Source organism: Cheilinus undulatus, linkage group 4, assembly GCF_018320785.1.
Source record: "Cheilinus undulatus linkage group 4, ASM1832078v1, whole genome shotgun sequence".
Taxonomy (NCBI): domain Eukaryota; kingdom Metazoa; phylum Chordata; class Actinopteri; order Labriformes; family Labridae; genus Cheilinus; species Cheilinus undulatus.
In genome coordinates, this window is record NC_054868.1 from 52285804 (window position 1) to 52300016 (window position 14213).

General features: G+C 41.9%; 1 protein-coding gene across 2 annotated transcripts in view; it reads right to left on the reverse strand.

The window, feature by feature from the left end:
• cacna1ab (calcium channel, voltage-dependent, P/Q type, alpha 1A subunit, b) overlaps window positions 1-14213 on the reverse strand; it is a 332264-nt gene that overhangs the window by 21062 nt on the left and 296989 nt on the right. The window contains exons 44-46 of one of the 2 annotated variants that reach the window (XM_041785844.1): window positions 7709-7806; window positions 7123-7255; window positions 5717-5830 (exon numbers count right to left, since the gene is read on the reverse strand). In XM_041785844.1, coding sequence (XP_041641778.1) covers window positions 5717-5830; window positions 7123-7255; window positions 7709-7806 — 345 coding nt within the window. Of the gene's footprint in view, window positions 1-5716; window positions 5831-7122; window positions 7256-7708; window positions 7831-14213 lie in introns of both variants that reach the window. The other variant, XM_041785845.1, reaches the window with a different exon arrangement.

The window sequence follows — 14213 nt, forward strand, 5'->3', positions numbered from 1 at the left end:
CCTCCATGGAGGAGAGAGAAGAAGAAGCTACCATGCCAACCACTGGGGTCATGACCAGAGCAAAGATTGTTTATGTTTTACCCAGGCTAAAAAGTCCTACCAACATGATGAGGGCGCATTCCCACCAGAGCTCTTTGGTCCGCTTTAAACAAACTCTGGATGTTTTTCCCAGAAACTCCGGTTTATTTGAGGTGTGAAAGCAAAGCGGACCAACTCATAAACCAAAGGCAGGAAGTGTGATAATGATACACAGATTTTTATTTGATTTAATACATTCAAATACATGTCGGTACTTCGTTTGGTGTCTGTGTAGCCATAGCAACACATCGTAGTTGGTGCTGACTTAGTCGTCTCACGTAAAGAACGACATGGTGGACAGATCACCGCCTTGCTGGCTGCTCATAACGCCCCAATACAAAAGCAGAAACCTCAAGACAGAGTAGATTCCGTAGTTTTTCATTGTTTATGTAGAAAAAAAACACAGACAGTTTACTCTTCTTCTACGCCTTCTTTTCTTCTTGGTCGTTGTGTGTTTGTAACAACAGCGTTCCAAAACGGACCAAGTCCCCCGGACTATCAGGAGTGAAAACGACTTTAAAATCACTTTCTGAGAGGCTCCACACATCTATGTGCAGCTCAGTGGATTAAATGGGCTCACGTTTTGAGGATACAATGGTTTTTAAGGTGACAGGAGACTTTTATTGCTTTTGCATCTCATCTCACTGACTCCAACTTGTGTTCATCTGTAAGGAGAGTCATAACTTGTGGACTTGATTCTGATAATTTCCACCTTTTATTGAGGAAAAATTGACAAGCTGGGAAAAGAAGTTAGTTTTATGATGACTATATAATTGATACAATGTTCTTTCCCATATCTGGGCGCGACTGCATTCACATCTCATCCAAATCGTGCCAGAGTCCAAAACCAACTGGACTTTGGGCCCAAGTGTACTTTGATCTAGGCCAGGGGTGTCAAACTCAAGGCCCGGGGGCCAAATGCGGTCCACAGTGCAGTTTTATCCGACCCACAAGATCATATCATATCTTAATTAGAACTGGCTAACCCAAATGAGGTCTGCAGATTTCCTCCAGTATAAAAATGTAAATTTAACCTTGAAAATTAAAAAAAAAAATCTTGAAGTTATAAAGAACTGAAAAAGTAGAGAGTAGAAATAATTACATTAAAAGTCAGTATGAGGGAAAGAAATTAATTTGTGTTAATATTTCATATTTTCATTTTGCTTCCCAAGATTATGACTGAAACTTAGGATTTTGACTTTCTATTCATATTTTGACCTTTTAAATACACAATTTTGATCTTTTTTTCTCATATTGTGACCTTTTATATTCATAATTTTTCATTTTAATTTAAATCTTGACCTTTTAAAACTCTTAATTTTGACTTTTAATCCCATATTTTCACTCTTTAAACTCCTGATTGAGAATTTTTTCTCATATTTTGACCTTTCTGAGTCACAATTTTGAATTTTATCTTCTATTTTGACCTTTTAAACTCTCGATTTTGTATTTTATCTTATATCTTGACCTTTGAACTTATGATTTTATCTCTGTCTCATATATTTGGCTCTTAAAAACATTATTTGACTTTTAATTTTGTGTTTTGAGCATTAGGACTTATAAAGTTGTCTCTTTATCTCAGATTTTATGCCTTTAAACTAATTTATTTATTCAATTATTTATTTGACATGGATACACAGTAACATCAATGCTGTGATATTTAATCACGTTGACTTTTTGTTTTTTTAGAATCCTCAAAATAATTTATCATCACAGTTTAATTTCCCCTACAATTCATTCCCTTTGAAAACACAGTTGACCATTTTCAGGTAAATATTGACCCTGTTAGGCCCTCAGCTTAGACCTAAATTCAGATTTTGGCCCCCTCTGTGATTGAGTTTGACACCTCTGATCTAGGACCATGCCTCTAATGTGAAAGCCACCCTCATTAGCTGTGAAATGTAGTCAAAGACCTGTATTTAAGATGTTGACTTTCATATTGGTTATTAGAATAAGTGCTGCTATGCTACACCAGTGAAGGCTGAAACTATGACCTAGGGTGTTGTCACATTAGACATGATTGGCCGGGGGCAGCTGTTACCCCTCAAAACAATAGGTGGTTGTCAGCAGGTTGTTGCTTTGCAAATCTGCCAAAAAGAAGAAATAAGAAGAGACAGCCATGGCGTAGGGTTGTCGTTTGTTTGTGCTCTCTATGGAGTCCATCCTGAAGGCTACTGCAGAGGTTTTTTTTTGTTTTGAAAGCCCAGTTCTGCTTGCAAAGGGCCACTCTGAAAGCTTGTGAGTTCAAACCACTGCAACTGGAGGGAGGATGCTAAATTTCCATGTTAACGACTCTCACAGTCACTCAGTTTAAGGTAATAACTTCTGATGCCTGTTTCAGACTGACTGCATGCAGCTGCTGCATGTGTCCGTCCAGCATGTACCGTCATGGCTATCATACCAGGCTACTATGAAAAGCACAAACCAGAGGGGCAGTCATACCGTGTTTGTTTCCCCGTGACACATTCAACAGATTTGGAAATAGAAAACTTTTCTAATTAGAGAACTTTAGAGGGATGCACACCACATGTAGAAAAAATAGGCAAGCCCTCTATTCTCTAGATCAGTGGTTCTCAACCTTGGGGTTGGGACCCCTGTTGGGGTCGTGAGACACTGTGAAAGGGTCTCCAGATGCCCTAAAAAACTAAGACAATTCTTTAAATTACACTGTTGCCACTTTACACCAATTTTTTCAAAATTTTTACCCCTTTTCATCATTTTTCCCCACCAATTTTAATACATTTTTGTCATTTAAAACCTATTTTTGTCAGTTTTAAACTCTTTCCACAACTTTTTTCTAGGGATGCACGATAATTATCGGCACCGATAAATTATCGGCTGATATTGCATATATTTTAAATATTTTTATTATCCTGATAATAAAATATTAACCGATAAAGTCCACCGATAATAAAGGCGTTTGTTCTCTTTCTCACAAAACTACACATTCCAAAACAGTAGGTGGCGCTGCAGTAGGAGACCCGCTGTTAAGCACCAGAGAAGAAGAGGAACCAGCATTTGTGCCAAGAGGCTAAAAACACGGTGGAATTATTCAGTATTTACGGGGAGGATAATCTTGCCCCACAACAATCCCAAAGAGAGGAAAAAAGTCCTGACACAAGAAGTTTAACACAACGGATCTTGTGTTAAAGATATGAAGTTATGAGCCGTGGGCATTAGGACCAAGCCAAAGCAAGGCAGAGTGTTGATCCAGCATGCACTGGAAACCGCTGAAAGTTTTCTAGAGCCATGAGGTGCAACGCAAATAAATGACAAAATCAGTCGGCCCTCTCCTGATCCATCGCTACTTTCATAGACGTATCCCTGCCTGCTCTGTTTGATGTGGTTTCATTTGGTCTGATTGACATTAGGAACAGAGGTTTAGCCACAGACCACAGTGGACTATTTTAAGCCTTTATGTAAAACATCAGCTCTTTTTAATTCTGACTTAAGCAGAAAGAAAAAACCCAGACCCCCAACCATCTCCATCTGTTAAGCATGACAGCCTGTTATTATTTGGTTTTATGTCTGATTTGACATGAGTCAACTGAATTCTTGTTTAGTTTATTGAAATATCAGATTTGACCACTTGACAAGATATTCATTCATGTCAAGGGAACACGTCTGTCAGTTGTTTGTGTATGTTGTATTTTGATACACAAATGTTTAACTAAAAAAATAACAGCTGTAAAGTCAGAATTTTTATTTGTTTTTTTGATGTAAACAGGAGTGATGCCAGTTAGAATTCATTATAAATATCTTTGCTCACTATATATTAACCCCTTCTTACCCACAGATATGCATAAATACATCAAACAAAGTTCTTTTTTAAATCGACAATTGAGAAAAAATTATCGGTTCTTATCGGTTATCGGCCATCAGGAGTAGGAAACTATCAGTTATCAGTATCAGTTCAAAAAAATACTTATCGTGCATCACTACTTTTTTCTGCCTGTTATTGCCACTTCTAAACCAGTTCTTGCCACTTAAGCTTAATGTTGCCTCTGTTGACCCATTACTGCCACTATTAAACCCTTTTTACACCCAGTGTTTTCCCATTTTAACCACATTTCACCATTTCATATGCCCAATTTTGGTAGTTTAACCAATTTCTGTCAATATCTGCCTATTTTTTCTTTCTCATTTAACCCTTTTTTGCCATTTTATATCAATTTTCCATCCCATTTCACCAAATTTCCACCCATTTTTGCTCATTTAAAGCCATTTCAGCCACTTTAAAATCCATTTTTGCCACTTCCATGCTACTTTAAAAATCAATTTCACCCCCTTTTCCACCTTTTTTGCCATTATTACCCAATTTTAACCATTTTTAACCTATTTTAATTATTTTTTTTAACAAAAGGGATTTACATTTTTAAGACTTATTATATTTGTTATTGCGCATGGCTGGGTTCAAACACCTTCAGGTACAGTGAGGGTCCCCGGTTCCTGGTTCCTTTATTTTAGGGGTTGTGGGCTGAAAAGGTTGAGAACCCCTGCTCTAGATTCTCTGTGCATAGTTCGCCTCTATCACGTGGGCAGTCAGAAAGCCCTCAAATGCTAACCTGAATGAAAATCAGGCTGTGCTGGGACCAAGATGCACGCTTTGAAACAGCTTGAAAATTTACCCCAGTCATTGCGTATTGCATTTGAGATCTGAGAATTAAATCAGCTAGAGGTATCAACACTTCCCTCAGACATCCATAAAGTCAAATGTCACTGCTCGGCTTCACCTATCGTCAGATAATTATTGATTATAGTCAGCTAGCAACCTGCAGCTTATTTATCATGGCATGTATGTGGTTGTATTCCTTACAAATGTTTAAACATTAAGAAAACATTTCATTTTGACCCGTTTTATATCCTCCATTGAATTAGAGAAAAAAGAGACTACCACTGGCCACAGTTAACACATGACAGACACACCAAGGATCAGATGGAAATGGAATAGGCGGTGGAAAGCTCTACAAATATATATCTTCTAGATATGAATTTGGACTCATATCTAGTTCACTTATCCAGCTCTATGACCCATTAGGCCTCCTGCTTCAACAGCATAGATAAAAACACGTAGATGCTTCTGCATTTAAACTGGCACCACTTAGGAGGGGGGTAGATGTGGCTCAAAACCAATAGAAGTCTGTAATTCCAGTCCCCTCACCAAGATGGCGCCTGCATAGAGGCATAGCTCCTGTGACAGCCCAGGTGATATCTACGTGTACTTGTCCATGCTGCAGTGTTGTTGGAGCTCTGCAATGTTGGATCAGCTGGATGAGTGGAAGGTGAGAACGGGGGAGGGCGGTGGAGAGATGGTGGCGGGAGGGAAGGGAACAAGGAGAGCGGACAGAAGAAGCTGAATTCACCAAAGTCCCACTGCTTCTTTGCATCCTGTTAAATATTTTGTTGGAGGTTAAACGTGTTTCACATGCAAAGAAATACCTCAACTAAAGGTGCTCCAAATAAATCAACAGATATGTTTGATTTAAACATATCTTTATGTCTGGAACCAAACAGGAAGTGTTTAAAGAGACTTCCGACTTCTCTGTTTGGGATGCAAATGGAGACTTTTCAAACTAGCTTCATCTGTCCTTTCTAACAGGCATAGTGATGGGGGTGATGGTGGGATGAAGGTGCTCACTTGGTTGTCTGCCGAGAGGCGGGGCATGGAGAGGGTCCGCCCATGCCCATCCATTGGGTGATAGGGCTCAGTGTCGGAGTACCCGTCCCGCCCCATCTCCCTCATCTCTACATTCTGTAAAACACAACGAGAGGGGGCATGACCACTGCCTGCTGAGGGAGGGGCTCTGACAGGGGGGAGGTGGCTTATCAGTGGAGGTGCTAACTGAGGTGAAAGGTAAAATAAACTCAAAATGGAGCTGATCAGGCTTTTTTTGTTCATGTATGAAAAGCTACAACCCAGAAAGTTGCATCAATTCATGTTTGCAACCTTTCTTTGTTAATGTGAAACATGTGAACGATACTGAAATAAAAAAAGTAGGATGTTATTACTTCAGCTGTTAATATAAAAAGTATTCACCCGCTTGGATATGCTGTCTTTTGATTGATTTTGTAAATCAATCATGGTCAAGATATTTAAACCTTTGGCTGCAATCACAGCACTGAGTCTTTGTGGTCTCAATCAGGCTTTCACATCTGGACTCTGCAATTTTACTCCATTCAGGTTGCATGATTGAGGTCTGGGCTTTGACCCTTCCTCTAACTTAGTAAGCTTTCCTGGGCCAGCTGCCAAGAAGCATCCCCACAGCATGATGCTGCTACCACCGTGCTCTACAGTGGGGATGGTGTGTTTGTGCTGATGATGATGCTAAATGTCTGCTAGTTGCTACCGTGTTGGTTGTTATTTTTTCACTGAGGCCAGATTAAACCAGTTTAATGTGAATAGAGGTCAAATTGCAGGGTATTTTGCAGGAAGTAGCCCAGCAATTATAGATTGTGTCTAACCTAGTAAGATCAACCGAGGATGGGGCTTGACAAAGGGTCACTTAATCATGGGACTGAAGAGAGAGATGAGGAGCTGGGGAGTAGGGACGTCCCAACAGACAAGTGTAAAGGAAGGGGGTGGTGAGAGGGAGACAAAAGATCTCTCAACTCCAAGCCACTGACTCGAGACGAGGATATGAGGACCACGAGAGTACGAGAGATGTGGACTTCAAGCAGGAAGATGGAGAAAGAGACAGGGAGGAAGGTTTGAAGAAAGAAAGAAGCTGATAGGACAGAGAGATAGTAACAGCAGCAACATTAGACACCTTCAAGTTTGTCTCACGGCTACAAAAATCTCCAATCATCATCGCTCCCATCCAACCACCTCTGGGGTCAGATGTGAATACTGGAATAAGGCTTACCTGGACAAAGGAGAAAAGATTTTCCTTTGTTTTATACACCTTATTTTCAACCATTTATTCAACTTTTAATCCTTTTTCATTGCTGTGCATGAATCCTGAAGAATGCATCTATTACCCTCGGCCACAGCTAGGCCTTTCGGGTCACAAAGGTGACAGCATGTGCCTTTGCGGCTCATCCTACCTGTGGGTTATGACGGTCATGGAGATCTTCGGGGTAGGGTCTGTCGGGGCTCCAGTTCCCCGTCTTCTGGAACATTTCCTGGGCTTTGGCTGTCACCCATGACGGACTCTCAGTCATGCCCCCCTCAGGAGGTCTAGCAGTCGCACAGACACACAGTCAGGAGGTTAATAAGCAGGAGGATCTTCATCTGAAGACATTTACAATCAACTTATTCATAGCTTTCAGTCACGTGATCAGTGTGGATGCTTAGAGGGCAAGAAGAGCTTAGGCAGCTAGAATTGACTACCATGCAGAGCTGCAGCACAAGCTTTTAATGCTCATTTCTTCAAAAAGTATTTTAAACTGTCAGCTTTAGGCACTTAAGACCCTTGCATTACATCTGGGGCAGGGGTATCAAACTCAGTCACAGAAGAGGCCGGATTCTTTTCCATAGCAAAGTTCACTAAAAGCCTCTCTTGCACATCAGGGTGCAGTTCCATCAATATGTCCCATGAAAGCTATGAATAGTCATGGTGGATCTAAAAACATTCAGTTACAATATCTGCTTGTGTATTTGAACCCAAAACTCTTTTCCCGGTCTACTCACATGCTATTGAGGTTGTCCGGCTGGGTGCTGGGGAGGCCGTTCAGGCCCTGACCCCCCTGGCTGTCGGGGCCCCCTCCCTCTGAGGGTGGCTCCATGCGCTGAAACATTAATGGCGTTCGGTTCTGTGTAAGATACACGACATGGCCTGCAGGCTGGTATCAGGCACACTCAGGGGGGCAGACACAGGACACAAACACAGGATGCACTCGCAGCATGCACCCACACGGGGGCGCCATAGGCAAGCACATGGCTGTGGGTATCCAAGGTAAAGTTTCCCTGTGAGAGCACTGATCTGAGATCTGCCAACCATGCTGAACACATGGGAAAGGAGACTGCTTCAGTTACAGCAGGAGGCTCTGCAGCATGTAACCATTCTAACAGAAAAATCCCTCCTACATTAGGATACCAAATCAGAGACGAAACCAAACATCTTTGTACATTTCCCTACTGTTTCTCGTGAACATGCATTTTTAGGAGACTTTTTCTCTTTGGTTATTCATCTGTTAGATCAGTATGTCTTTCCTCTGTTATAATCAGTCTTTACTGAGTTACATTAAGTTTTGTCACCATGCAATTTCTTTATTTTAAGAGGGGGCAGGCTACTTGGCTCGTCCAGGGTTTGTGCCTGAATATTTCACTACTTTAGCTCAACAGTTAAGACTGTTTCCATTTGTGCACCTTGAAAGCTTGGCATAGTTGTAAACAGCTCAAACGTGGCCTTTTTGCTAGCGATCTGTGCAGAAATCAGCATGTCATCTGCAAAGGATCTATAAAACATATATTTCTTGTTATTTAATAGAGAATTATTACACCTTAAAATAGGTAAAAGTAATTTAAGTAATGTAAGAAAAACACAAAAAAGACGAATGCAGCGGCACGACACCCTATCACTACCAGCAAAACAAAGCCCTACACTCATACCAGAACTAACGTTCTGTGTATAAGAGACTGTCTCTCCAAAAACTGCAAAGGAAGCTTGCCCACGGAGTTTACATCTTTCCCGGAGGGAGATTATCTTGAGAACTGGGCACTTGGAGACTGAGAGGAGAAGAAAACAGAGCAGCACGACACCTACAGTTGGGTGGGGAGCAGGCAGAGATGGCTTTGTGCGAGAAGGCAGAAGCAAGGCAAACAAACCGGGCTGCTTGGCTAGGCCCCACCAAACCTGACATACCGAGCTTCTTTCTCACAGGTGCCCACTCCCTCGCTGGCAGGACGGACAACGTGAGGCTTTGGATTTCTAACCACCGCTTGGACGACTGTGTCTGATGCTACAGAGGAGACTGCCAAATGTAATTTTGTTGTGTTTTTACAATGCAATGACAATAAATGACTATCTATCTATCTATCTATCTATCTATCTATCTATCTATCTATCTATCTATTTAATTTCAGCATGAAAACCTGCATTTTCATTGGATTAAGTATCCTGGATCATAAATGCATGTCTAACATTTTTGATTAAAAAACAATGCAAATAACGGTTCTTTTTTAGTGAACTACGAGTTACGAGTCATTGACTGAGGGTGCTTTCACATTAGGCCCAGTTGTTTTGAACTGCGCCGCAGCGCGATTCCTCCCCCTCCCCCTTCCCCCCGGCGTGCTGTCACACTAGCAACATCAAACCGTGCCAGGGCGCACTTGCGTATATACTCGGTCTGAAACAGCAGGTGGCGTGAGCATGTACCTGGTTTACAACCTGCAGGTACAGCAGTTTTTGAGGTGACAGGAGACTTTTATTGCCTTTGCACCTTCTCTCGCTGACTCCAACTTGTGTTCATCTGTAAGGTGAGTCACAACAGACTGTTTATTGACTGGATTCTGATGATTTCCACCCTTTATTGAGGAAAAATGTGAACAAACTGCCATGCTGTGGAAAGAAGTTTAGTTTTACGATGATGTCATAAAGCTGATTCGACGCTCTATCCCATGTCCAAGCACGGTCGCATTCACATCTCATCCGAACCATGCCAGAGTCCACTTGAATCGCGCCTGAGAACACCTCCCCAAGTGGGCCTGGGCCCGGTGCCTGGGCGGGTTTGTTTGCATTCACACTACCAAAACGAACCGGACTTTGGGCTCAAGTACACTCGAATCTGGGACTGGGCCCCTAGTGTGAAAGCCACCTTACATTCATCTTCAGTTGTGATTGCATCTCCTCTGCATGGGGCATCTATGAAGCCCAAATGATGCATAGATATGTATGATAGATGCTAGGACTGGGATGATAAATTCAATACTCCAATTAAGATTGAGTCTCATGGTTTCACTATGATATCATTCATATAATCCAGGGATCGATCTTCTCCGTTTCTTGACAGCTCCCTGCACGACCAGTCTGGAACTTTTATAGGTCATGTAGCTTGAAAGTTGACCATCACTCGCCTCTAAAAGCCTCAAGACTCAGACTCCATGTATAAATCTCAAGCCCAATCATTATATTTTGGATTTCTGGTGCACACTATCAATATGAGCTGGATATGCATTTGCAAGATGTGCTACATGGGTGTAAAATTTAATGTCAATACTCTTAGTTTGGGGTCATTTTCTAATGCAAACCATGATATTTTTAATATTGTGTCTGGTTAAAACATTCTTTGTCTTTTTTTCTACTTTTGTTCTCTGAGAATCTCTTTAGTATTGATGCGAAATACATTTGCAACTGAATTATCCCTGCATGAAATGATGTTGAATCGGATCAAATCAAATCGACTTGGAACCTTGTGAGTGGGAATCGAATCAATCAGGCAATCAAACGCAATACCCAGCTCTAACAGAGGCTACCACTGGAGAAAGTGGCATCTGTGGATTCTTATGCTTTCTTCTATGTTAACCTCTGTTGACCAAAACGCTCTTGACAAAAGGATTTCTAAACTTATTGATGTTTTTTTTAAAATGTTAAACATCCTATTTAACTATTCTCCCCCACATTACTGAACCTCTGAGGGGCCTGGACCCCTCCCTTTGACAGATATTGGACCATAGCATCTGTTTGGGTGGATGTTCAGGATTGGGTAGGATGATCTCAGATCTGTGTCAAAGAGGAACTTTTACCTTTGGCATTTTAAATTTTCAACCACACTCATGAATCACAGAAAGATTCTACTCAGAACAATCCTGAAACAATCTTCTTAGAGAAGATTTTTAAGTTGTAGGAAGAACAACTTCTGCTTCCATCAGCTCAGAGGTCGGGCGGCTGTCCTCCCATGGGATCCTGGGTAATGGAGTTCACTTAAGAGTGGGGTAGGGGTGATGGTTCATGACGGGAACACCCAAGTCCAAGTCCCTCCATGGACCGGAGGCTAAAGCCTGAATACTGAGTGAGTGCAGACGGATGGAGGCGTTTTCACAAACATATACACATCCACATTTCCTCACACACCTCAGGATGAATGAAAGAAAGCAGCAACAACCACTGAAAACAGATCTGCGTTTCTGTCTAGGGACGTTGAGCATAGATGCTTTAGAGTTAGTTTCATTAAAACGCATGCATATGCATAGATTTAGCTCTCTTGAATGTAACTTGGAATGTAGATAGACTTTATGCACTACCAACATTTGCAGTGTTACACCAACTTTAATGTCAGACTCCTACCTTTTTTAGAATTTTTCTTATTGGCCAATAAGAAAAAGAACAATGAGTGCTGTAGTTTGGACACTCCTGCTTTGCTCATTTTGGCATTTTGTCCAATCCTGTCCTGATATAAGGATCAAATTTGTCCCTTGGCAGTCTTTTTTGGCACTGGTTAGCTTCAGTGAGAAACTACAAACATCTGGACTGAAGATGGCAAAACCCTCAACACCGCACACTGAACAAAAACGCCAGTTTAATGGAGTATGCTGCCTAATGAATGGCCTTGTGACTGGCTGATAACATACGAAGTCAGGGGTCACAGGAACCACTGCTCAACATCCCACCAACCAACCAGACAAACGGACAACAGATATGGGAGAGAGAATGATGTTTGGTTAGAGCAACTTGGTGGCAATCGACCTGGATTGACCAAAGAGCTTGATGAGTCAGGGCCTCATCACTTCCTGGAGGGATAAAAGGGAAAGCATCAAGAGGACCAAAGACAACATGACAAGACGGGAACGAGAGAGCAAGACAACGGAGGGAAGAGACAAAAGAATGACAGATAAAATATCAGACACGTCAACAAACGCCGAGGAGAACAATGGAGAAACAACAGCATGGCTTTAGGAAAAACAAAAAGATGACAGAGAATAGAGGAATCGCAACGGGAGCTGAAAGAAAAATCCACCCAGGGTCGTCTTAAACTGTCAAACAAGAGTGAGTGTTTTATTCTGATGTTCTGCTTGATTGAGATCAGTCTTTATGCAACAGTTTTCTTGGATTGACAGTTTTGTATTCTGTGTGCAACAAGCCTTTAGAAAACAGAATATCATGCAACAGACTCCTGACCAAATTCAAGGTTACAAAAAAATCTGATGGTCTTAGTTGTCTCTGTATGCCTCAGGATTTATCTATCTCTTTCTTTGAAGATTCAAAAAGATTTTTGCTTGCTCAGTTAAAAACTGCCAACTACATTTGTTGGGAAGATCATACCTCAGCGTTCGTAGTGTGGCAACTGAGCCTGCCGCTCACTTGTATCTGCATTGACTGTGTTGTAGTTCTGTGCATGACATTAGCTTTTTACTTTCATCAGTAATATTAACAAACCAGATATGATGCTTATATGATCAATTACGAAGATTATCTCCATAAGTTCCATAAACTGTTATTGGACACAGAGTTTATTTTCAGCAATACTCCAAAAACCCATTGAAAAATCCCACAGGCTCGTTTATGAGGAAACCCATGCAATGCTAACTTCTGGGGTCTGCCTACAAAATTACATCACGACTGCACCACTCTATTTGCCTTCAGTACAGACTTGCCACTACCAATATGGCGGACACCCTTTTGCAGCATAGAGTCAACATTGTCAATGTGGCATCTACACTATATTGTCAAAAGTATTTGCTAACCTGCCTTGACTCGCATATGAACTTAAGTGACATCTCATTCTTAATCCATAGGGTTTAATATGACGTCAGTCCACCCTTTGCAGCTATAACAGCTTCAACTCTTCTGGGAAGGCTTTCCACAAGGTTTAGGAGTGTATTCATGGGAATTTTTGACCATTCTTCCAGAAGCACATTTGTGAGGTCACACACTGATGTTGGACGAGAAGGCCTGGCTCTCAGCCTCCGCTCTAATTCATCCCAAAGGTGTTCTGTCGGGTTGAGGTCAGGACTCTGTGCAGGCCAGTCTAGTTCATCCACACCAAACTCTCTCATCCATGTCTTTATGGACCTTGCTTTGTGCACTGGTGCACAGTCATGTTAGAACAGGAAGGGGTCATCCCCAAACTGTTCTTACAAAGTTGGGAGCATGGAATTGTCCAAAATCTCTTGGTATGCTGAAGCATTCAGAGTTCCTTTCACTGGAACTAAAGGGCCAAGCCCAGCTCCTGAAAATCAAGCCCACACCATAATCCCCTTCCACCAAACTTTACACTTGGCACAATGCAGTCAGACAAGTACTGTTCTCCTGGCAACCACCAAACCCAGACGTGTCCATCAGATTGCCAGATGGAGAAGCGCGATTCATCACTCCAGAGTGCTCTAGAGTCCAGTGGCGGTGTGCTCTACACCAGTGCATCCGAAGCTTTGCATTACCCTTGGTGATGTATGGCTTGGATGCAGCTGATCGGCCATGGAAACCCATTCCATGAAGTTTGGAGGTCTGTAGCAATTGACTCTGCATAAAGTTGGCGACCTCCGCGCACTATGCTCCTCACCATCCGCTGACCCCGCTCCATCATTTTACGTGGCCTACCACTTGGTGGCTGAGTTGCTGTCATTCCCAATCGCTTCCACTTTGTTATAATATCACTGACAGTTGACCGTGGAATATTTAGAAGCGAGGAAATTTCATGACTGGGCTTGATGCACAGGTGGCATCTTATCACAGTACCACACTGGAATTCACTGAGCTCCTGAGAGTGAGCCATTCTTTCACAAATGTTCGTAGAAACAGTCTGCATGCCTAGGTGCTGGATTTTATACACCTGTGGCCATGGAAGTGATTGGAACACCTGATTTCAATTATTTGGAGGGGTTTGGAGGGGTGTTTATAAGTTAATGGTTACAATATCCTTACAAACAAGTTAGTAGTCATCCCACACTGCGATGTTTCAACATGTCTCTAGGCCAGGTGGAACTTATAGAAATAAAAACATATGCTCATTCGTAGTGCAGTATCCACTCACTTAAATGTATTAGTATAGCTATGGGGATGTAGCCAACCATCATGAGCTCAATATGAAGATGTTCTGGGCCTTTTTCGAGGGACATGGACATTGCTGTTGAGGCCAAAGGTTCTCCTTGTGGACTTTTTTTGGTAATCAAAATCTATCTTGATGCTGTTTCATTCACTCTTGGCCACTGTAATGTCTATTTTTGATGGTTTTTGGAGTATACAGCCCCAGGGAATCCA